This window comes from Eurosta solidaginis, chromosome 5 (genome assembly GCF_040869045.1).
Source record: "Eurosta solidaginis isolate ZX-2024a chromosome 5, ASM4086904v1, whole genome shotgun sequence".
NCBI classification, from domain to species: Eukaryota; Metazoa; Arthropoda; class Insecta; order Diptera; family Tephritidae; genus Eurosta; species Eurosta solidaginis.
In genome coordinates this window covers 192,378,595-192,401,814 of record NC_090323.1, presented here as the reverse complement: position 1 = coordinate 192,401,814, position 23,220 = coordinate 192,378,595, and the positions used below count along the sequence as shown (strand labels likewise).

General features: G+C 35.2%; 1 protein-coding gene and 1 long non-coding RNA gene across 9 annotated transcripts in view; one reads left to right on the top strand and one right to left on the bottom strand.

Annotated features, from left to right (window-relative positions):
* Positions 1-23,220, top strand: part of Lmpt (Limpet) — a 958,773-nt gene that overhangs the window by 515,578 nt on the left and 419,975 nt on the right. For all 6 annotated transcript variants that reach the window (XM_067787093.1, XM_067787092.1, XM_067787097.1 and 3 more), the window contains one exon: positions 614-858. In XM_067787093.1, coding sequence (XP_067643194.1) covers positions 614-858 — 245 coding nt within the window. The remainder of the gene's footprint in view (positions 1-613; positions 859-23,220) is intronic.
* LOC137251988 (uncharacterized) overlaps positions 1-23,220 on the bottom strand; it is a 199,931-nt gene that overhangs the window by 174,376 nt on the left and 2,335 nt on the right. The window contains exon 2 of one of the 3 annotated variants that reach the window (XR_010953419.1): positions 22,642-22,831. The exons of the other annotated variants lie outside the window; for them this stretch is intronic. This is a non-coding gene — a long non-coding RNA (uncharacterized lncRNA). The remainder of the gene's footprint in view (positions 1-22,641; positions 22,832-23,220) is intronic. 3 annotated transcript variants of the gene reach the window in all.

Here is a 23,220-nt window from a genome sequence, read left to right as displayed (position 1 = left end):
TCGACCAGAACCACACATTCAAGCAAGTTTTTCACAATTGTTTCACGAAAACTCTTCAATATACTTCCCACCGAAATACGTACTTTACGGAATCTTCGGCAAATTACAGAAAGTGTTAAGTCCTTCCTCTTAGGCCTCGCACACAATGAAATCGAAGTTTTGCTTCAGCCAGCTACATAAACCGTTTATAATAACAAATACTTCATAATTTTAATTGCTTTTCCTTTCATTTACCCATGGGTTTGTTGGAATTTTAGCTGAATCTTTTTATATACTATAATTAAATTAAACAACCATTTATAATTTAATCACTTTATTTAACAGTTCACCCCACTGTATTTTTTATATTTGCTATAATTGACATTTGTCACTATGCTGAATTGGCATAAAAATGTCTTAACTTTTCCTATATCTACTTGTACATATATCCCATATATATAAGATTAAATTGTTTGCTTTTACGATGTTATTTTAATATGTACATACATAGATATAAGGAAAATGCCTAATAAATGAAATGAAATGAAATGAAATGAAGAAGAAGACGAAAAAGTGGTGTAGCAGAAGTAGAAAAATTTTGATTTTTTTCTGTTTTTTTTTCCATTTATTCAAGGCTACATTAAGGATGCACCATACGATGAACATTGCACGCACTGTGAGGGTGAGATCAACACCGGTGAAATGGTGGTGGCCGCGCCAAAGTTTGTTGAAAATGTTATGTGGCATCCACGTTGTTTTACATGTAGTACATGTAATGAATTATTGGTCGATTTAACGTACTGTGTGCATGAGGATAAAATTTATTGTGAACGACATTATGCGGAAATGTTGAAATCACGCTGTGCTGGCTGTGATGAGGTAAGTGCAGTTAAATTAAATATGACTAATTAGTATGATAGGGTATATATATACTTAAATATTACTTTTGTATAGAAAATGTGTGGGTATATGTGTGACACACAGACTTGTGTTTACTAAAGCTCTAAAACCATTCGTGTGGATACGTGTCGTATACGCAACCATGTTGTTAAAAGTGAATATGCACAAGCCACGCATTAGACATGGCGGGCAGAAACTAGAAACCACATATTAAATTAATACATATTGGCCGTGCCGTGTCAACTCGCCGACAATTTTTTTTCTTTGTGTATCCGTAGCTTTCTCGAAAACTTCTTTACCTATTGGGCCACTCAGAAAAATTTCACCCCTGTAGTGCTACGGGTATTTCACTAGATACGAGAAATCTTATAACCTGTGTAGCAGGGGCAACCCCCATCTATACTACCGTCATCAACAAGAATTCGGATAATTCCTAAAAGAGAATGCAGCTATCTACACTTTTACTGAAACTGGCATACTGCACATAGCCTATTTGTATCTCTGCGTAGCTGTTTTTTTTTATTGAAAATAAGTATTTTAGAATAATTTAGACGTCATCTTTCTATTTAAGAAAAAAAATAATTCAAATTTAAATTCCTTACACTCGAATATAAAGCCTTTGTAAATGCTTAATCTTCGAAAAAAATGCAGATACCCACATTATTTATTAAAATAAATAAATGTAAGGCGCGATAACCTCCAAAGAGATTTTAGGCCGAGATTCGCTTCCAATTTGTGTCGTGCTCCTTTTTAATTTTTCCTACAAATTGGCCGGACGGGCCCTACTTATTTTATGCCGACTCCGAATGGCATCTGCGAGGCAGATGAGTTTTCACTGAGAGCTTTTCATGGCAGAAATACACTCGGAGTGCTTGCCAAACAGTGCCGAGGGGCGACCCCGCTTAGAAAAATTTTCTTCTAATTGAAAAACCGTATTTCTAAAATTTTGATATTGCTTTGCCCGTGGTGTGAACCCAGAACATTCGGTGTGGTAGGCGGAGCACGCTACCATCACACCACGGTGGCCGCCACTTCATATGCCCTTTTTAAAATTGGAGGTGGCGTTCCTCCACACGTAGCAAACTAAATAAAATAAAAAATGTAAGGCGCGATAACCGCCGAAGATATTTTATGCCAAGTTTCTCTAACAGTATTGAGAAATATCAGACCCTTGCCCGCACAGCTAGGGCATTCTGCCATGCACTGCAGACTTTGAGGTATAGTTCTTCTTAACATCGCAAACATCGAACTAAATGCTTTGAGTAATATCCATTGAAGAAGCATGCTATTTTGCATGGTGTAAAGGTTATTTGAGTTGGATATCTTGCCACTGCTAGAACAACAGCCACCATTTTTAAAAGAGGCAAAAAGAAAAGGCTTTGAAGAGATTTGCAAGGTATAATCGACGCAGCTGTCACCTTTTACGTCCAGATATTACGTTGTCTATATTTTACCCAAATTACACTGAAAAAAGACTGCTAAAATCAACCGAAATACGGGTCAATTCAACCGAAATTTCTGTCAATTTTTGTCCATCGCAACAAGATGTTGAATCAGCTGCGCACAAATCGTTGATTCGTAGTTGACCGGTTTAGTAGTCAAATGAACAAAAAAAGTTGTTGCGACAGATTTGTACGAAAGCACCTATGTTGCGGCATTTGCAAGGCAATTAGTTTTCAAAGAGATCTTTTCATGGCAGAAATACACTCGGAGTGCTTGCCGAACAGTCCCGAGAGGCGACCCCGCTTAGGAAAATTTTCTTCTAATTGAAAAACCTTATTTCTAAAATGTTTATGTTGCTTTGCCAGGGGTATGATCCCAGGGTCTTTGGTGTGGTAGGCGGAGCACGCTACCATCACACCACGGAGGCCGCCATATACATACGTAAATATGTGCAAACATATAGTACACATCGTACATAAGTACAAATTAGAGAGCGCAGTGAGCATAAAATTCTCTTTGAAATTTGCTCATGTATTGACTGTTGATCGCTGTTGAAATGACCAGTGAGATCAGTTGTGTTAACAAAAACATCAGTTAAATTGATTAGGAATCTGTCAATTTTACAGAATTTTGTTAACTTAAGAGCGAAAATTTCTCTTCCGTTGAAATGACTAAATCAATTTGTTCGCTTGACAAAGAACTCGGTCGAATTAACCATAATTCGGTAAATTTCACCGAATCTCCGTTAAGCCAAGAAAAACACAACCGATTTGTTAATTTTACTAGCACCATTTCTTTCAGTGTATTAAATGAAATAAATACCGTTCTACATTTTTAGCTTTCTGACCCTAATTTACGACTCAGGAATATTTCACGAGGTTGACGCCCTAATAAATTCATAAAAAGGTTGAATTAGATGTTTGAACATTCTTCTATTGCAAAAAAATCATGAAATTCTGAAATCTTTGAGCTGTTGCAATTAAAATAAAAAAACTGAAACTGTCCTATCCGATGTTGTTCCGCTTAAATATAATATTCTTCTACATAAATGATTTTCTATTTAATAATTTGGGAAAAATTTAAACAGCGTGACATCAGGACGGACAAGGCGACAGCTGTTTCGATTATACCTTGTAAATCTCTTCAAAGCCTTTTCTCTCGGGAGTGGGTTTTGAACCCGCACTCCTACGATGGTTGAAGTGTTACAAACGCATTCAGCCATGTCATATATATATGTATGGTGTATTTGAAAACTATCCAGTGGTAATATATGCCGTATACGTAATCTAATCTAGCCGTTAATGACAGAGCTCAAGAATAACTATCAACCATTTGAAAATGCACCTTTATCCAAGAAAAATTGGACTTCGGTCAATAAATAACCTGCAGTTATGTTCAGTACTTGTGATACAAATAAGCCTTCAAAATTAGTATATAGTTTTCATTTATTTCAATCTTTGCTAAAGAATGGGTACAAAATAAAGTCTTTCGCTCAAAATTTGATAGGTACAGTAGCGCCATATTTCCATGAGCGCATTGGTTTATATTTTTGCTAAGAGAAAACAAAAATCAACAAAACTACTCTCTGTAAAAAGGAGATTTATACAAAAAGTGATTACAACCATATCCTATAAACATATTAGCGAAAGTGCGGTAAAAGAAGAAAAAGGCAATGAAAACGGAACTTGTCTTTTTTCCCATTCCAACAAGGGTACATCGATTGTCACAATAAAATAGGGACTCATAGTTTTTTTGCATAAGAAAAGGACACCTGAAATCATATAATTAAAGCTAAGCTCATCAACAATGTAGGAATTAACCCGAAATGATCGCACTAGCAATTCAAAAGTTACGCTGAAACTGATCCAAAATTTTCTGATATAGTCTGGAAATGATTCTGAAGTCTTCCCGAGAAGATACTCAAAATAATCCCGAAATTATGCCGAAATCATTCCGGGTCTGTACCGATATAGCCCCGAAATAATTCCGAATATAATCCCAAAGTTGGTCTGAAATTATTATTCCTGAAACCTTCCCGAAATGATTTCGAATTAGTGTCAAAATGACCATGAAGCTGTCCAAAATGATACCTAAAATAATCCCGAAGTTATCCTGAAATTGTTCAAAACATGCCTGGAAACAGTCTCGAAAACAAAAAATAAATAAAATATGTCAGGAGCGATAACCTCCGAAGAGATTTCAAGCCGAGCTTCTCTTGCAATTTGCGTCGTGCTACTTTTAATTTTTCCTACAAATTTGCGAGACGCTATCTACAATGTTTTATGCCGATTTTGAATAGCATCTGCAAGGCAGATGAATTTTTACTGAAAAGCTTGTCATGGCAGAAATATACTCAGAGTGCTTGCCCAATCACTGCCGATGGGCGATGCCGCTCAGAAGAACTTTCTTCTAATTGAAAAAAAAAAAAATTTTTTTTTATAAAATTTTGATGTTGCTTTGCCCGGGGCGTGAACCCAGAATCTTTGGTGTGGTAGGCGCAGCACGCTACCATCACACCGCGGCGGCCGCTCGCTGAAATCTGTCAAAAATAATGCAGAAATGATCCTGATATTTATCCAAAATTAGACCGAAGTATTTTCGAAATCACCCTAAAATAATCCCGAATCTCTACTGAAGTCAACCCGAAATGTGCATGAAACAATCCCGAAATAGTCCCAAAATTGTTCAAGCATATATCATCCAATGACATATCTCTCAAAATTTAATGAAAGTCCACCATTCCGTTACGCATGGACAAAGCTGAGACCTAGCTTCATATGAGTTGATTAACGCGTGCAGCCCCCTTTACTAAATGTATTTCCTCTTTTGGAAAAAAAACTATGAGTCCCAGTTTTATTACATGAATCGATGTGCTCTATTTCGAATGGGAATGAATTTATAATATATAACGAATTCCATTTTTTTTTTTAGAGAATACGGTTTTCCGCTTCACTATCGAAATTTAAGCAAATATTTTGGTGAACAAAAGTTTCTGCGCCTCACTTTCAATTAAGGACAAATTAGTGGGCGAAACGAAAATCCGCTGACGATAAACCATAGATTCTAAATGATTTTTCAATTATGTATCAGTACCTGGGCGACCAAGCTTTGCTCGGCAATCTTCGAGTATGCCGCATAACATACTTTGTTCCACATGTTATCATTAATCGAAATCAGTTTCACAACTTCGTCTTTCTGATGTACGCTGCCGCTGTTCCTCAAGCCCTGGGCCCTGCGCTGTGACGCACGCTGACGTAATTCCTCCAAACGTTGTGTACGCTGTTCGCCAGTTTCAAAATTTACTATTTATTAAGTCAAATCATGTGGAAGATTTTTTTACAAAGATTTTAAACTTTAATGTTCTCCTTTAAAGCTTTAATAGAATATGAGTAAGTAGAGTACTATTTCGTCTAACTACCCCTATTGTAATACGGAGTGAAATACCTTTCATTTGATACCCACATCGGCATGTCTCATGCAATTTTTTTATAATTTCGAATAGGTGGCAACCTTGTGAAACATTCTGAGTGGCAACATCTAGGTAGAAAGTCTTAGAAAGTGATACATTATCTTTGTGCCAAATTTCATTTAAATCGATTGAGCCGTTCCCGAGATCGTTCGGCGATAAAAACATACAAATACACAAGAATTGCTCGTTTAAAGTTTTAAGATGTATTTTGGAGCCCTGTCGAAGAAGCAAAAAATCACGCATACGCCAAGGTAGGCACATTTAGAAGTTGCAGCTAGAATGAGCTGACCATTAATAAAATTCGAAATTTACACCTGACTTTTAATGCTTTCGTGTCTAATGGTGATATGAGTTTTTAATTAAATTGAAAAGCTTTTTGCTTCCTGCACACTTAACTACTTAAGTATGGTGCTAATTGCGCTGCAAGCTTTTAATTGGTAATATAATTGCTCTGCCTACTCCACACCCAATGTCCCGTTGATAAGTTGACGACATTTGTTGAGAGAACACTGTCGGTTATTTTAGATTTATGATCAAGGCTAACTTAGGCTGCTAGTTAAGTATGATGTGGTGCTTTATTTGACTTTGTCAGTTTGCACGTGTGTTGCATTAAAACTAAATTTCCTTTTTTATTTTTTATTTTATTTTTTTTTTATTTCATGATCCGTTCTGCATTTCCCAGTTTTTTTCAACCACTTTTTTGTTCATTATTTGATAACAAGTAAAGCAGGTTGTAATCGAATGTCGTTTCCAACTTGTGTGGGCATCTGCCAGGTTTCAGCATTAACGTAAGTCAAGTTCACTATCTTTGCTAAGTTGGCTAGGTACTGCTACAACAACAATATTGCATTTGGCAGTCGTGTTGTTGCATTACTAACTAAAGAACGCTAGCAGATTACACTGAAGTGAATATTTTGTATTTTCCGCTGTTTAAGCTGGGACCTTCTATGCTTATTATTAAGTGCTAAAGTATAGCTTCAATGATTTACCGTCAAATTTGGAACAGCTCAACTAAAATTATGGTTAAATTGTGAATGCTTGCAAGCGCGGGGCTTAAGGTGAAATTTAAGGTAAATTTGTAAAATATTTTTAAATAAGATGTATTGTCCAAGATCGAAAGTGATAAAATTGCATAAAATGATGATATAAAACATGCGAAAAAAACTCTACTAAGAACAAACCTGTTCGAAAATAGTTATATTCAAGAGCATTTCTTACGGAATTATTAAGATATTCCATATTATTTTATTGGATGTAATCGACTGTACATTTTTCATATTTTCATTCAGTAAATGAGTATTCCTATATACTGGCAGATATCGGGACAGGATATTTTCCGTTGGGACTTTTTAAATTTAGTGAGAAATACGGAATATTCCTGCAATTACGGACATTTAGCACCGCTTTTAACATTTCTTAACACCTGGGCCCGTACAAGGTGTTACGATCAGTGACTGAAACCCAATTTCACTGAAAGGATAACTATGCAACTGTCAAACTATTTCAAAAACTATAATAACTTATGGATCTAACGAGTACTCTTTGTCGCTAGATCGCATATGCCTCAGCTATTAATGGCATTATTATAATCCACCATTTCAAAATTATTGTGAATGAAAAATGAGTTTGGTTCGCGAATCGCAACACGTAACACGGGCTCTAACTTTATATTTTCGGCATTTTAAGTATTTTCATTCTAAGAACGGCCGCGTAGAATATGTTTTCTAATTTCTTCTTTGTTTTTTTCATTTTATGTCATAAAAGTATTATGAAAGCCAAATCTGTTTATCCTATTTCTTATCGCCGAGCTATCGGTTTGTTATACGTGTGCTATCGATGAAGTAAAGTCGAGCTATCTATTTGTTATCGAAATGTTAAAAATTGTCTGGCAATAACAAGCGAGGTGCCTATTATTTATCGGCGAAGCTATCGATTTGTTATAGAATATCGAATTATTATCGAAAACTTATCAATTATTTATCGAAAAGTTATCGATATGTCATCACAAAGTTAAGGAATGGTTATCGAAAAGTGTTCGATTTTTGGGGGTGTTATCGATTTATTATCGAAAACTTATCGATTTGTTATCGGAGTGTGGCCATTTTGTTATCGATAAGTTATCTAAAATGTTCCGAATTTTTTATTGAAAAGTAGGCATGCAGAAAGCAGAAGAAACTCTGTAGTCCATATACATACCTGTGGACATAAGCAATAATCGCCTAAGTATCATGGAAAAGGATAGGACTTAGGCTGTCACTGCTTGTGGCCACAGATAATTATACACATATTGATAATCAGACGGCTATTAAGGCACTAATTTCACACAGTACTTAATCAAGAAGTGTCCGGGAATGCAAACAAGCACTTCGGTCAGGTCGCACCATATATTTTTACTGGGTTCTCTGTCATATCACAAATGGACGCGGAGGTAACGAAAATGCCAATGAGTTAGCAAAAGAAGGTTCTATGCTCTCGATGAATCAATTTAAGACGTCCCAGTGCACTTGGTAGAAATCAAAAGGAGACAGGAGTTGTATGTGATCCATCAAGCAGGAAAGGCGTGGACAAAAACACGGGGCTGCAAAATTTCTAAGTTCATGTGAAAATCCTAGGATATAAGACTCACAAAGTGGCTCATATATCCGAAGAGAGAAGACTTAAGACTCACTATGGGCATACTGACTGGAGACTGCCATCTGGCGTCACATGCTTATAAGTTAGGCCTCGTCGGTAACAGCGGGTGTAGGAAGTGCGAGTTGTAAAAAGAAACGGGTCAGCAAGTGTTGTGTTCGTTTCTTGCGCACGCGGGGTCAAGTCTGCACCTTCTAAGGCCGGTAATCGAGGCAGCAATTAGGTTAGGTCTTAGAAAGTTATAGTATTTGGCAAAAAACCTGAGTTATTTTCTAACATAAGTCCTGGTACCTAATTGATGTATGTATATCTGTTTGGTTGTCAAACAAATTTTGGTAACACCATAGACGCATTCAGTCTATATGAGGCCTTTATTGACAAGCCAGTTCAACCTAACACAACTTGTTGATATCGATTATTACAAATAAGAAGCTGACGTTTGCTCTTCTTGTATTCAAGCCTTTTTTGTAACAAAATAGAAAATTGTTGAAACATTTGCTTTTACGACCTTGTGCTAGCAGCGATTTGGTAAAAAAATCAGAACTTAACTTCATATTGTTCTAATTAACATTGAAAAACATTTCAAAGCAACACTTAACGCCATCCAAATTAAGCCATAATACATTAAGCACACTACTTAATTCCTTTAATGCCAAATTATGGTGCTGCATGTTCGCGTATGTATGTACAATGTACATACAGCAGCAACCACGAAAATAGCAGTAGAATTGTCATCATATTTCGTCGATTAAATTTATCCCTTCTTTACATTGGATAGTTTAGGAAAAAAATTCCATGAAATTTGTAGCTGAAACTATGCATAGGGACCTCAAAAAGTTTTCGAAAATATTTTAGAAAATTTACGAAAATTTTGAACATTTTATAATTTTTAGACAAACAAGGTATTTGTTTTAGGTATAATTTTCTTCCTTAAAAAAAGTACGTTGGTTTTCGGCTGGAAAAAAATAAGTAAAAAAGAAAACATAAGAAATATTTCGGAAATTCGTATACTGAATTTTTCAAAATTATAGCGACAGCCCATGTCGCAATAAATCCAGACAGGTGAAGTCTGTAGTACAACAACTAAAGTTTTACGACCCTCACATTTTGGTCATGAATTTTAAAGTAGTATGCCCGGCGGCCGCCATGGTGTGATGGTAGCGTGCTCCACCTACCACACCGAAGCTCTTGGGTTCACGCCCCGGGCAAAGCAACATCAAAATTTTAGAAATAAGTTTTTCAATTAGAAGAAAAATTTTCTATGCGAGGTCGACCCTCGGCAGTGTTTGGCAAGCACTCCGGGTGTGTTTCTGCCATGAAAAGTTCTCAATGAAAACTCATCTGCCTTGCAGATGCCGATCGGAGTCGGCATAAAAGAAGTAGGTCCCGTCCCGCGAATTTGTAGGAAAAATTAAAAGGAGCACGACGCAAATTGGTCCCTTCCTTAGCTTAGCCTTAAATTACTTCGGAGGTTATCGCGCCTTTCATTTATTTTATTTATTTGCAGGAAAAATTTTTGATACTATTTTACTACTTTTCTACTGCTTCAGTAACGCTTTCTGCACATCGTAAGCCAAGCTCAACAAATCTCCACATAGAAAAAGGGAAATCGAAAGAAAAGATAAAAGAAACAAGTAAGGAAGGTTAAGTTCGGGTGTAACCGAACATTACATACTCAGTTGAGAGCTATGGTGACAACATAAGGGAAAATAACCATGTAGGAAAATGAACCGAGGGAAACCCTGGAATATGTTTGTATGACATGTGTATCAAATGAAAGGCATTAAAGAGTATTTTATGAGGGAGTGGGCCATAGTTCTATAGGTGGACGCCATTTAGGGATATAACCATAAAGGTGGATCAGGGTTGGCTCTAGAATGCGTTTGTACGATATGGGTATCAAATGAAAGGTGTTAATGAGTATTTTAAAAGAGAGTAATCCTTAGTTCCATAGGTGGACGCCGTTTCGAGATATCGCCATAAAGGTGGACCAGGGGTGACCCTAGAATTTGTTTGTACAATATGGGTATCAAAAGAAAGGTGTTAATGAGTATTTTAAAAGGGAGTAGTCCTTAGTTCCATAGGTGGACGCCGTTTCGAGATATCGCCATAAAGATGGACCAGGGGTGACCCTAGAATTTGTTTGTACAATATGGGTATCAAAAGAAAGGTGTTAATGAGTATTTTAAAAGGGAGTGGGCCTTAGTTCTATAGGTGTACGCCTTTTCGAGGTATCGCAATAAAGGTGGACCAGAGGTGACTCTAGACTTTGTTTGTACGATATGGGTATCAAATGAAAGGTGTTAATGAGTATTTTTAAAAGGGAGTGGGCCTTCGTTCTATAGGTGCTCGCCTTTTCGAGATATCGCCATAAAGGTGGACCAGGGGTGACTTTAGAATAAGTTTGTACGATATGGGTATCAAATTAAAGGTATTAATGAGAGTTTTAAAAGGGAGTGGTGGTAGTTGTATATGTGAAGGCGTTTTCCAGATATCGACCAAAATGTGGACCAGGGTGACCCAGAACATCATCTGTTGGATACCGCTAATTTATTTATATATGTAGTACCTGCCAAGATTTTAAGGGTTTTTTATTTCGCCCTGCAGAACTTTTTTCATTTTCTTCTACTTAATATGGTAGGTGTCACAACCATTTTATAAAGTTTTTTCTAAAGTTATATTTCGCGTCAATAAAACAATCCAATTACCTTACCATGTTTCATCCCTTTTTTCGTATTTGGTATAGAATTATGGCGTTTTTTTCATTTTTCGTAATTTTCGATATCGAAAAAGTGGGCGTGGTCATAGTCGGATTTCGTTCATTTTTCATACCAAGATAAAGTGAGTTCAGATAAGTACGTGAACTAACTTCATTAAAGATATGCCGATTTTTGCTCAAGTTATCGTGTTAACGGCCATGCGGAAGGACAGACGGACGACTGTGTATAAAAACTGGGCGTGGCATCAACGGATTTCGCCCATTTTCACAGAAAACAGTTAACGTCATAAAATCTATGCCCCTACCAAATTTCAAAAGGATTGGTTAATTTTTGTTCGAATTATGGCGTTAAAATTATCCTAGACAAATTAAATTAAAAAGGGCGGAGCCACGCCCATTTTGAAATTTTCTTTTATTTTTGTATTTTGTTGCACCATATCATTACTGGAGTTGAATGTTGACATAATTTACTTATATACTGTAAAGATATTAAATTTTTTGTTAAAATTTTACTTTAAAAAAAATTTTTTTTTAAAAGTAGGCGTGGTCCTTCTCCGATTTTGCTAATTTTTATTAAGCGTACATATAGTAATAGGAGTAACGTTCCTGCCAAAATTCAGCATGATATCTTCAACGACTGCCAAATTACAGCTTGCAAAACTTCTAAATTACCTTCTTTTAAAAGTGGGCGGTGCCACGCCCATTGTCCAAAATTTTACCAATTTTCTATTCTGCGTCATAAGTTCAACTCATCTACCAAGCTTCGTCGCTTTATCTGTCTTTTGTAATGAATTATCGCACTTTTTCGGTTTTTCGAAATTTTCGATATCGAAAAAGTGGGCGTGGTTATATTCCGATATCGTTAATTTTAAATAGCGATCTGAGATGAGTGCTCAGGAATCTGCATACCAAATTTCATCAAGATACCTCAAAATTTACTCAAGTTATCGTGTTAACGGACGGACGGACGGACGGACGGACATGGCTCAATCAAATTTTTTTTCGATCCTGATTATTTTGATATATGGAAGTCTATATCTATCTCGATTCCTTTATATATGTACAACCAACCGTTATCCAATCAAACTTAATATACTCTGTGAGCTCTGCTCAACTGAGTATAAAAAGATGAAATTGAGAAGGGAAAGTAGAGGAAGTTGGAGGGAAGTCGGAAAAGTAAAGCGATAGGTGAATTGACTGATCCGATTGAGATATACTAGAAAATGCAGAGGGTAAAAGAAGAAGAAGATAATAAGACAGAGGGTAAGCAGGTGGATAAATGGAGAACGTCAGAACAAGGTCTGTGTGGTTCGATTATACGGCTGGTAGTATCTCATGTTTGTCTAAACGTTTTCTGGGTTAGCAAAAACTGTATAAAATAAAGATATGATAAGCCATCATCTTGCCATCAGCTAAATATATAAGCCCTGCGTTTTCGAAGCATCATTGCTGTAAAACCTCTGTCGCTATATATTTTTATACCACCAACCTGTTTCTGCTGAAACCTCGGGGAGTATTATCGATGTTGATGGTCCTTTGCCGGATGCAGATCCGGTGCGTTCCGGTAACAAGCATCATTAAGGTACTAGCCCGACCATCACGGGAACAATTTGGTATGACCACATGACACATTCAACGCCATACCGCCTTCCCACCCCCTATATGCATGAGATACTTAGGTTCGCCCGGCTGTTAAAGAAATATGATTCGCCACGTGTTGGTGAGGTTGACAATTCCGTTGGAGAAGCTATATATTGCGCTGGCAACCACATGAAAGAGTTGCGCTACACAACCCCTTGAATCAATTTGGTATTTTAGTCGCCTCTTACAACATGCATACCTGCCGCGGGTATATTCTATGCCCCAACCTGCTGGGGTGATGAGCCTTCCTCTTATTGCTTCATTTATTTAGTTAAAAGTTTGGTATTGGGCCGTATACCATAAATTCCGAGTTTTCGTATTACAAGCCTCCCAGATACTCATCCGTAAATTAATGACATTGCTCTAGATAGTCAATCATCTCTGAAGATTCAGCCATTCAGTTCGGTTGATTTCCTCTCAGAAGCTCCGTAATTTTGATGCAATGAACAATGCACAAAGAATTAACTTCTGGAAAACGTATGTTTAGCCCGCGGATCTTATTTCATATACAAAAAATAAATAAATGTAAGACGCGATAACCTCCGAAGAGATCTTAGGCCGAGCTTTCCTTCCAAATTGCATCGTACTCCTTTTAATTTTTACTACAAATTGGAGGGATGGGACCTACTTGTTTTATGCCGATTTTGAACGGCATTTACAAAGAAGTGGCGTTTTCACTGAGAGCTTTTTGTCGCAGAAATACACTCGGAGTGCTTTCCAAACACTGTCGTGGGGCGACCACGCTTAGAGAAATGTTTTCTAATTGAAAAAACTTGTAATTTTGATGGTGCTTTGCCCGGGGCGTGAATACGGGATCTTCAGTGTGGTAGGCAGAGCATGCTACATCACACCACGGCGGTCACTCTCCCACAAAAAAAAAAAAAAAACGCAAACCGCAGGCATCATTTTCCTGTTCGCCATTTTATATTTCAAAATGGCAGTTATGTAGTATTTTTTATGATACTGAAAAAAAATCGTGTAGCAATAATTTAGGTTATGAAGGTAAGCTTTGTCAAATGCATTGTGAATTGCTACAAGCGGCGAATGTTTGAAAATGGTAAACAGCTTGGATCACCTGTTCGATCGCTGTTCGATTAGTCATACAATTAGCTCAATAGTCGTTTTCAAATATTTTTTTAAACGACTGGTATATTACATTATTTACATATTTTAAAATGTTTGCTTAACTGGCTGCTCATTTTTTATCTTATAACTAGATTTTAGAAATGAAAATCAATATGTAGTCTGATTTTTTGTATACAAATTAAAAAGAAAAGCTGTTTTGAAACACAAATGTGCGATTTATGGCACTTCAATTTAATAACCGCTAGCAAAAAAACAAACCTTACTTTCTTTCTCTGGCCATTCGCGACAGCCATTCTCCCTGTCAGCTATTATTTGACAGGTATGTATGGCAATGGAGGAATAGAAAAATGTTTCACTTGTATGAATTCACAATGGTCAATTGCGACTCCATTTTTTTTTTTTTCCTTTATTAACAACTTTGATATACAATATATATTCATACATCAATTTTCTCAAAAAATATAAAACTTTGTGCGAGAAGATAACGAATAAATTTTTCTCATTTTGCATCAGGCAGTTGTGGCAAGAGGAAATATTCCTAATTGGAGGAGAAAATAATTTGGATTGTTCCATAAATCTTTTAAGTATGTTGTTATATATATGTTTATATCCTAAAATTATAGTTAGACAGTAGTAAGTTTGTTACATACATAGATGTTAATGATGATGATTAGATAATGCTAATGATTGCTAATTAACCTTCATTTGCCAAATTCTCTAATTCATTAAATAATTAGAATTAGTTCAACTAATTCCCATTAGATAATTGTAATTTTTATTCTAATGGTAAATCTAATTGCAATTAGTTGTCATTAGCAAAAAAAATTGGTTTACCTTTACAACTAGAAATCTAATTGACTTCTGCTAATGCAATTAGATATTCAATTAGCTTGAATTAGAATCAATTATTTTGATAAAAATACATTTTTTTCAAAATTAAAATAATTGCATTAGCAGAAGTCAATTAGATTTCTAATTGTAAAGGTAACCCAATTTTTTTTGATAATGGCAACTAATTTCAATTAGATTTACCATTAGAATAAAAATTTCAATTATATAATGGGAATTAGTTGAACTATTTCTAATTGTTTAATGAATTAGAGAATGGTATTTATGTTTTTATCTCTTACGGTAATTTATTGAATAATCTTATACCGTAGCTTCTAATAAATCGAGCGCATCTTTCAGTTCGAAAAAAGTGAGTCCTGATGTTCTGAGAATTTCTTAGGTTATAATCAGTGCTTTCTACTGCTGTTAATTGTATATTGTGTTTTATTAAGTTGTTTTTTATCTTATATGTGACCATAATAGTTTGAAGAACTGAATACTTTCGGATATCAAGCATGTTTACATATAGATTGGATGTGCTAGTTGTACGCGGGAGTACAAGGATATTTTATATTAATTTATTTTGTAGCCTTTGTAATTCACTTAATCTTTCTGCTGAACATCTATTTCAAATTGGGTTTAGATAATTTATTTTCGAGAGAAAGAAGGAATTGTATAGAAGCCATAGCTGCTTCTTTGGAATATTGTTACGGTTTCTATAAATGCAAAAGTTTAAAGGTATCACTTTCATTATTTTTATTTTTTGAATCTGTTCATTCCAATTCAAATTTTCGTCGAACCAAATACCCAGATATTTTAATTTGTCTACTCTTGAAATAAAGTTACCGTTGTATATTATCCCAGGAAGTTCACTTTTATCAGGCATTTTTCTAAAATTGTTGAAAATGATAAAATTGGTTTTCATCAAATTTATTTGCAGGAGGTTTCTGGCAAACTACTTTGAAATTTCTTGCAAATCTGCTTTGACATTACTGATTAATTCTTCCAGAGTATCTGTAGCATATAGGAAACAACCATCATCAGCATAGAACTGTGGGACTCCGTACAGACCGAGTTTCAATACATTATTTATATAGATTATAAATAATGTTGCAGCAAGTTTGGGACCTTGTGGTACCCCTACTTTTACCGCTTTTAATGTACTTTTGATCTTTCCTACTTGCACGATTTGCTTCCTATCTAGGAGAAAGTCTTGGTAGAAGCTTATAGCAGTTTTGTCAAATTTGAGTTAATGGAGCTTTTGTACCAAGATGTTTGAGCTTGCGGAGTCAAAGGCTTTACTCAGGTCTATCGCCAGCATAGCGACATAATTTTTTTATCTAAAAACTTACTAAATTTTATAAAAATTGCCACTACTATTTTCGTGTTCGCTACTGTATAAAAATATTTTAAATACCAAAACTAAAATAACTGGAATAACAGCAGTTTGTCTGTCAACGCCATGAAGACCTCAAGCATTGATTGGCAATATTTACAAATATAATTGAAACGTTTTCCTTTTCTCATTGTTTTATTTTTTATTTAGCTAGCAATTGCTCTTTTGTCTGCAGTGCCAAAAAAAATTGTTTATGCTACTTGTTTACAAAATTTTACATATAGTAAAATTGTGGCTTTTTGCATTTATACAAAAATATTTGCATTTTATTATAATTTTTTCTTTGTGTATATTATTTTTAACTACCGTTGTGCGCTGACTTTTAAACGGTTTTATTTAGCTCGACTCTGTGTAGCGAGCTAATTTAAGTAACTTCCCGATATGCAAAAATAAGAAAAAAACTTCGACAGGTGACGCAAGGATCAAGATATTAAAAAAAAATCGTTTTTGTGGTCCGATTTGGCTCATATTTGGAATAAATATTAGATCCGGTAGAAGTGACATCAAAATACTTTGGAGTTCGAGGAGGCACAAGCATACGTGGCGCTGAGTGGAGTAAAGTCTTTGGAAGGATTATGTATTGAAGACTTTAGATTGCAACAAATTGTTAGGAAAGAGTCCTTGTAATAGTGAGTCACTAAATGAGCTAAATAGAATGAGAAATAATAGCCAATTAAATAAAGGCTAAAAACTTGAAAATAAAAAAATGATGCATCACTTTTTTAAAAATTTCACGCGCCCAATGCTTTTATTTATTTGTCTGATCAACGCCCTATATTGAAGAGGACTGTGATGACTAGTACCTAGTACCTAGGACCTACCTAACTATTTTCTATCTTTTAGTATTATTATTACTTAATGTAAGAAATGTTTTCAATAAAACCGTTTAACTTAAATTTTTTTATTTATTATTTTATTTAATATGTAAATATACTTTTTTTTCTCGGACGTTTTGGCAGCGCACTGCCCTCAAGTGGCTCGATGAAACCAGGCTAATCCTGTTTTCTTGTTTTTTTTTATTCAAACATACTTTAGTTTTTTTTTTTTTTTTTGTATCCTAATTCTTATTTATGTGTTATTTATAATTTATAATTTTTTTGTTACAGAATCTTTGAGAGGCAGCGGCTTCTTAAGCGCCGAGATCTAAAACCGCTCAGCTACAGAGAAACTCATCAGCTGAGAAATATAGATTCACAAAATACAATAGATTAAAAGTATAAGTATAATTTTTTAATTATTAACAGAAGATAGAACCGTCTTTTTTATGGCAAAGAGCGAGTCCGCAACATCAATTATTCTCGAGTGATAGTTATAATCTTCACGCAAACATAGAAAAGGTTTGTGTAGTTGGAATTTGCTTCTGCTTTGTTTAAGAATTATAGGTTTATAATGCCTTGAAACTCGGCATGGAACATTCAAGTTTACTTCGTTCAAAAGAAATGGGCTTGAAATCGATCCATTTAAAAGTCTAGCCATAAATAGTACACCTAGCATTTCTCTACGACTTGCAAGGGTAGGAAGATTTATTAGTTTTAATCGATTAGTGTAAGGAGTAAGATTATACGGAGAGTCCCATTGAAGATTTCTCAAGGCGAAAAGTATAAACTGTTTTTGAATTAATTCTAGTCTATCCACATGAACTTGATAACGCGGATTCCAAATTATCGATCCATATTCTAATATCGGCCTCACCAATGATGTAAAAAGGGCTTTTGTAACGTAAGGATCACTAAACTCTTCTGCCCATCTTTTCACAAATGCTAAAACTCCTCTCGCTATATTGACAGTGGCATTAATATGAGGGTTGAAACTAAGTTTGCAATTCATTGTAACTCCTAAGTCGACAAAAACATCAATGCTTTCAAGAGTTTGGCCATTAATTTTATAGGAAGCTGGCTGTATGTTCTCACGTGAAAAACACATGGATTTACATTTTACTATGTTGAGAGGCATAAAATTCGCATTACACCAAGTAACTAAATGATTTAAATCCGCCTGGAGTATAGAACATTCTTCAACCGACGCGTATGACTTAAAAAGTTTTACGTCGGCATAATAAAGAAAATGTAATTGATTTAGTTTCAGGTACTGTCCCATCCCTGTTTCCAATTTCTAGTCTTCCATAGAAGGGATACTTTTATCGTTATTTTTGTTGTTGTTGTTGTTGCAGTGATTCCCCCCATCCAATGGGTGCGACCGATCACAAATTGTCATCAATGTCCTCTAACGGGAGTGTAGCCCCATTTAATACTTTTATCGTCATCCGTCTCCTTTGTAGGCGTATGGGTGAAACTATATGTTGAAAAATACCGCTTTGAAATGGTAAGGCACTCGACCACGGATGTAAACGTTTGTACTTGACGACCATTCTGCACTTCACTACAGGATAAATTAAACTTATTAACTTTCCTGGTTAAATACATTTACGGCAAATTTAAAATAATTTTTTCGCCCGAAGTGTAATCACAGCCGAACAAAATTTTTATAGCCGAACATGACCAAAGCACAACAAATAGAACAAGTACGGAAGGCTAAGTTCGGGTGTAACCGAACATTACATACTCAGCTGAGAGCTTTGGAGGCAAAATAAGGGAAAATCACCATTTAGCAAAATTGACCTAGGGTAACCCTGGAATGTGTTTGTATGACATGTGTATCAAATGAAAGGTGTTAATGATTATTTAAAACGTAGTGGGCCTTAGTTTTATAGGCGGATACCTTTTCGAGATATCGCAATAAGGGTGGACCAGGGGTGACTCTAGAATGTGTTTGTACGATATGGGTATCAAATTAAAAGTATTAATGAGGGTTTTAAAAGGGAATAGCCCTTAGTTGTATATGTGAAGGCGTTTTCGAGATATGGACCAAAATGTGGACTAGGGTGACCCAGAACATCTTCTGTCGGGTACCGCTAATTTATATATATATGTCATACCACGAACAGTATTCCTGCCAAGATTCCAAGGGTTTTTGATTTCGCCCTGCAGAACTTTTTCATTTTCTTCTACTTAATATGGTAGGTGTCACACCCATTTTACAAAGTTTTTCTAAAGTTATATTTTGCGTCAATAAACCAATCCAATTACCATGTTTCATCTCTTTTTTCATATTTGGTACAGAATTATGTCATTTTTTCATTTTTCCTAATTTTCGGTATCGGAAAAGTGGGCGTGGTCATAGTCGGAATTCGGCCATATTTTATACCAAGATAAAGTGGCTTCAGATAAGTACGTGAACTAAGTTTAGTTAAGATATACCGTTTTTTGCGCAAGTTATCGTGTTAACGGCCGAGCGAAAGGACAGACGGTCGACTGTGTATAAAAACTGGGCCTGGCTTCAACCGATTTCGCCCATTTTCACAGAAAACAGTTATCGTCAAAGAATTTATGTCCCTACCAAATTTCACAAGGATTGGTAAATTTTTGTTCGACTTATGACATTAAAAGTATTCTACACCAATTAAATGAAAAAGGGCGTAGTTACGCCCATTTTGAAATTTTCTTTTATCTTTGTATTTTGTTGCACCATATCATTACTGGAGTCGAATGTTGACATAATTTGCTTTTATACTGTAAAGATATTAAATTTTTTGTTAAAATTTGACTTAAAAAATTTTTTTTTTAAAGTGGGCGTGTTCGTTATCCGATTTTGCAAATTTTTCCTTAGCACACATATAGTAATAGGAGTAACGTTGGTGCCAAATTTTAAAATTATATCTTCAACGACTGCCCAATAACAGCTTGCAAAAGTTTTAAATTACCTTCTTTTAAAAGTGGGCGGTGCCACGCCCACTGTCCAAACTTTTCTATTCTGCGTCATAAGGTAAACTCACCTACCAAGTTTCATCGCTTTATCCGTCTTTGGTAATGAATTATCGCACTTTTTCGGTTTTTCGAAATTTTCGATATCGAAAAAGTAGGCGTGGTTGTAGTCCGATTTCGTTTATTTTAAATAGCGATCTGGGATGTGCGCCCAGGAACCCACATACCAAATTTCATCAAGATACCTCAAAATTTACTCAAGTTATCGTATTTACGGACGGACGGACAGACGGACGGACGAACATGGCTGAATAAATTTTTTCGCCCAGATCATTTTGATATATAGAAGTCTATATCTATCTCGATTAGTTTATGCCGTTACGGATTACCATTATGCGAACAAAGTTAATATACTTTGTGAGCTCTTCTCAGCTGAGTATAAAAATACCGATCGTTTTCTAGCAGCAATAAATCAAAAGAGTACATAACAAAGTGAGAATATGTCGAATCATATTATGGTTCATTAATCTTATTTGTATATGTAAAAAGAATTGAGCAAAAGAAATTAATCAAACAATGACAACGAGCACTTATTTTTGGCAAATTAAAACTCACCACAGTGCAGCGCTAGCCAAAAACAAGCAAAGAAATAAACTAAATTAAAATGTAACAACATGAGTCAGCAACATGTTGCTGCCAAGTAGTAAATTTTGTCGATGACTAAAATTTTATTGGTCAATATTTAGCAACTTTGTATATTAATCTCCCAAAAACGGAATTATACAGAACGTAAAAAGTTTACGACTTGTAATTGCAACACATCAAGAAAGCGCATGCATGATATCATTATATATATGTATGTATATGTATGTAGAATATTTTGACAATTCAAATGTTAATACTTCCAAACTCAAAGGTTTTATGGGGTATAATGTGGAGAGTAGCTTTTGAGGTCATCAGCTAAGTCTAGGTAGCAGTCATTTACACACCCAAATATTTAAGGGAAATTTTCAAGGGCATATACAAATATTTTAATACATATTTATTCATTTGCAACACATGACATCACAAGTGTATAGATATATGTATATCAGGGGCCAGGAATAATATGACTTTTTTAAGAAAAGATACAGATAATCAATCGATATTTAGTGACTTTTTACTTTTTCAGGAAAAGGGTAAGCGAATTTATGTTTTTATTTCATCGGCATCTGATTGGCTTCTCATCGGCTTGTTATCGATGTGTCATCTATTTTCTATTGAACTTTTAACGGTAGATGTTTCATAACAAAGCAATGACTCATTTATAACGCACCGATAACAATTCGGTAAAATTCCGATAATAAATCAATAAATTTAAAAAGTCGACAACTTTTCGATAACCTTCGGATAAGGAATCGATAACATTGTGATAATACATATATAAGTTATCAATTACTTGTGAATAATAAATAGATAACTTTTGAATTACGAATGGATAGCTTTCTGATAACATATCGGTAACTTTTGGATACATAAACAATAAGTAATCGATAACTTTTCGATACTAAATCGATATGAAGATATATTTTCGCTTATAATTTAAAAATACGCCGATAAAAAATCGGTGAATCTCCAATAATGAATCGGTTTCATAGAAAAGCCAGACGGCTTTTACAACACATCGACTTCTCGCTAGATAATCAATATCTTTTTCATAAAAAATCGATAACTCTTATTTAACGTTAACTTTTCGGTAACAATTCGATAACAAAACACTTATTTTTGAAACAAAGCCAAACGGTTTTGACAACACATCGACTTTTCGATAGATACTCAATTTCTTTTTCATAATAAATCGATGACTGTTATTTAACTTAACTTTTCGATAACAAAGCGCTTATTTTCGCAAATATAATAGCATATGGGTAAACTCCGATAACAAGTCGGTAAGTTATCGATAACAATTCGATGGTTGTTTGATAAAGTATCTATAATGTTCTGATAAATAATCAACTACTTTTCGATAGTAGGGCGATAATTGGTCGATGGTCTATTTTATTGATAGCAAATTTATAATACTTCGATAGCAAATATATATTAGTCGTCTATACTTCGTCGTTAACTCAGCTGTAACAAACCGGTAACTCGTCTAAAAGAATTGAATAACACGCCCATAACCAGATAATCGATAACTTCTTGATTAAAATAACAAATTGATATCACGCCGCCAGGTTTCGGTTGCGGCTTCGGTTTTGAGCTCTAATAATTGGTTTTCTCTCCCCTCCTTCCCTTTCCCGTCCTTTCCTTTCCTGTCCTTTCCTTTTCTTTACTTTCCTTCCTGTTCCGTTACGGACAGTCTTTGAAAAAAATTTTCTCAGGGAGCGAGGCTTGAACTAGCACTCCTACGTTGATTTAAAAACCCTCAAAAGCTAAAATTGAAAATGGCTTTAAGAAAATGTTTTCATACGTTAAGCAATAGGGTAACCTCCCTCCGCAAAAATTAAACACCTGTTCATAAAGAACATGGAAAAAACAATGCATAGCTTTCTTTACATGCAATTACACAAGTATGCTCGGTACGGAGGTATAAATATAAACAGCAAGAAATAATTGAGAAAATGTTGTACAACAACAAGACGTGACTTGGGTCCAATCTGTTTTGTAAAGAGATCTATCACCGCAGCAGTCCGGGTTCGAATCCCACACCCGGGAGAAAAGGCTCACACTTCAAATCAACTAAAAAAACGTCTTCAAAATGCCTTTTATTTTAGAAATGTCGAAAAGAAATATTAGATATTTTGGGTACCTGTCATATTCACCTTCGCTCCTGTTTTTTTTGTTTCTGTGATGATAAAGCAAAAATGCGTGTGGTCATTATTTATATCGCCCATTCATCGAAATTTCACCTATTTAAGAAGTTTGTTGGTGGAACAAATATATGTCTGCCTTTTTTGATTCAACACTTGCCACTCATAATTTTTGCAGTTGATATATCCCTGTCGGAAAAGAAATTAAAAGTAGTTGTTGTAGTTGTATCAGTGATTCGCGCCGTCCAACAAGTGCTACACTCTAAAATTGTGATGAGTACCGAAGATTTGAATGACCGTTCGAAAATGTGTTGATTAAATTTTCTGTTCTGATTTGAGTTGACCCTACATGATTATGGAGTCACTTATAAAAACATTATAATGGTCTTCATACCTGAAGACGTTGATGCCTTCTGAAAGTAGTATTAGGTAATATTTTTGTTCCATTCTTCTAATAAGCAGATGAGACCAACGTATGCTTGATAAGACTTTCCAGAATGGCGCACGAAATGACATTTCAAGTTTTCCATTTTTATATTCAGGCCGCCCAAAAGTCGAAGAATATCATTACCCATATC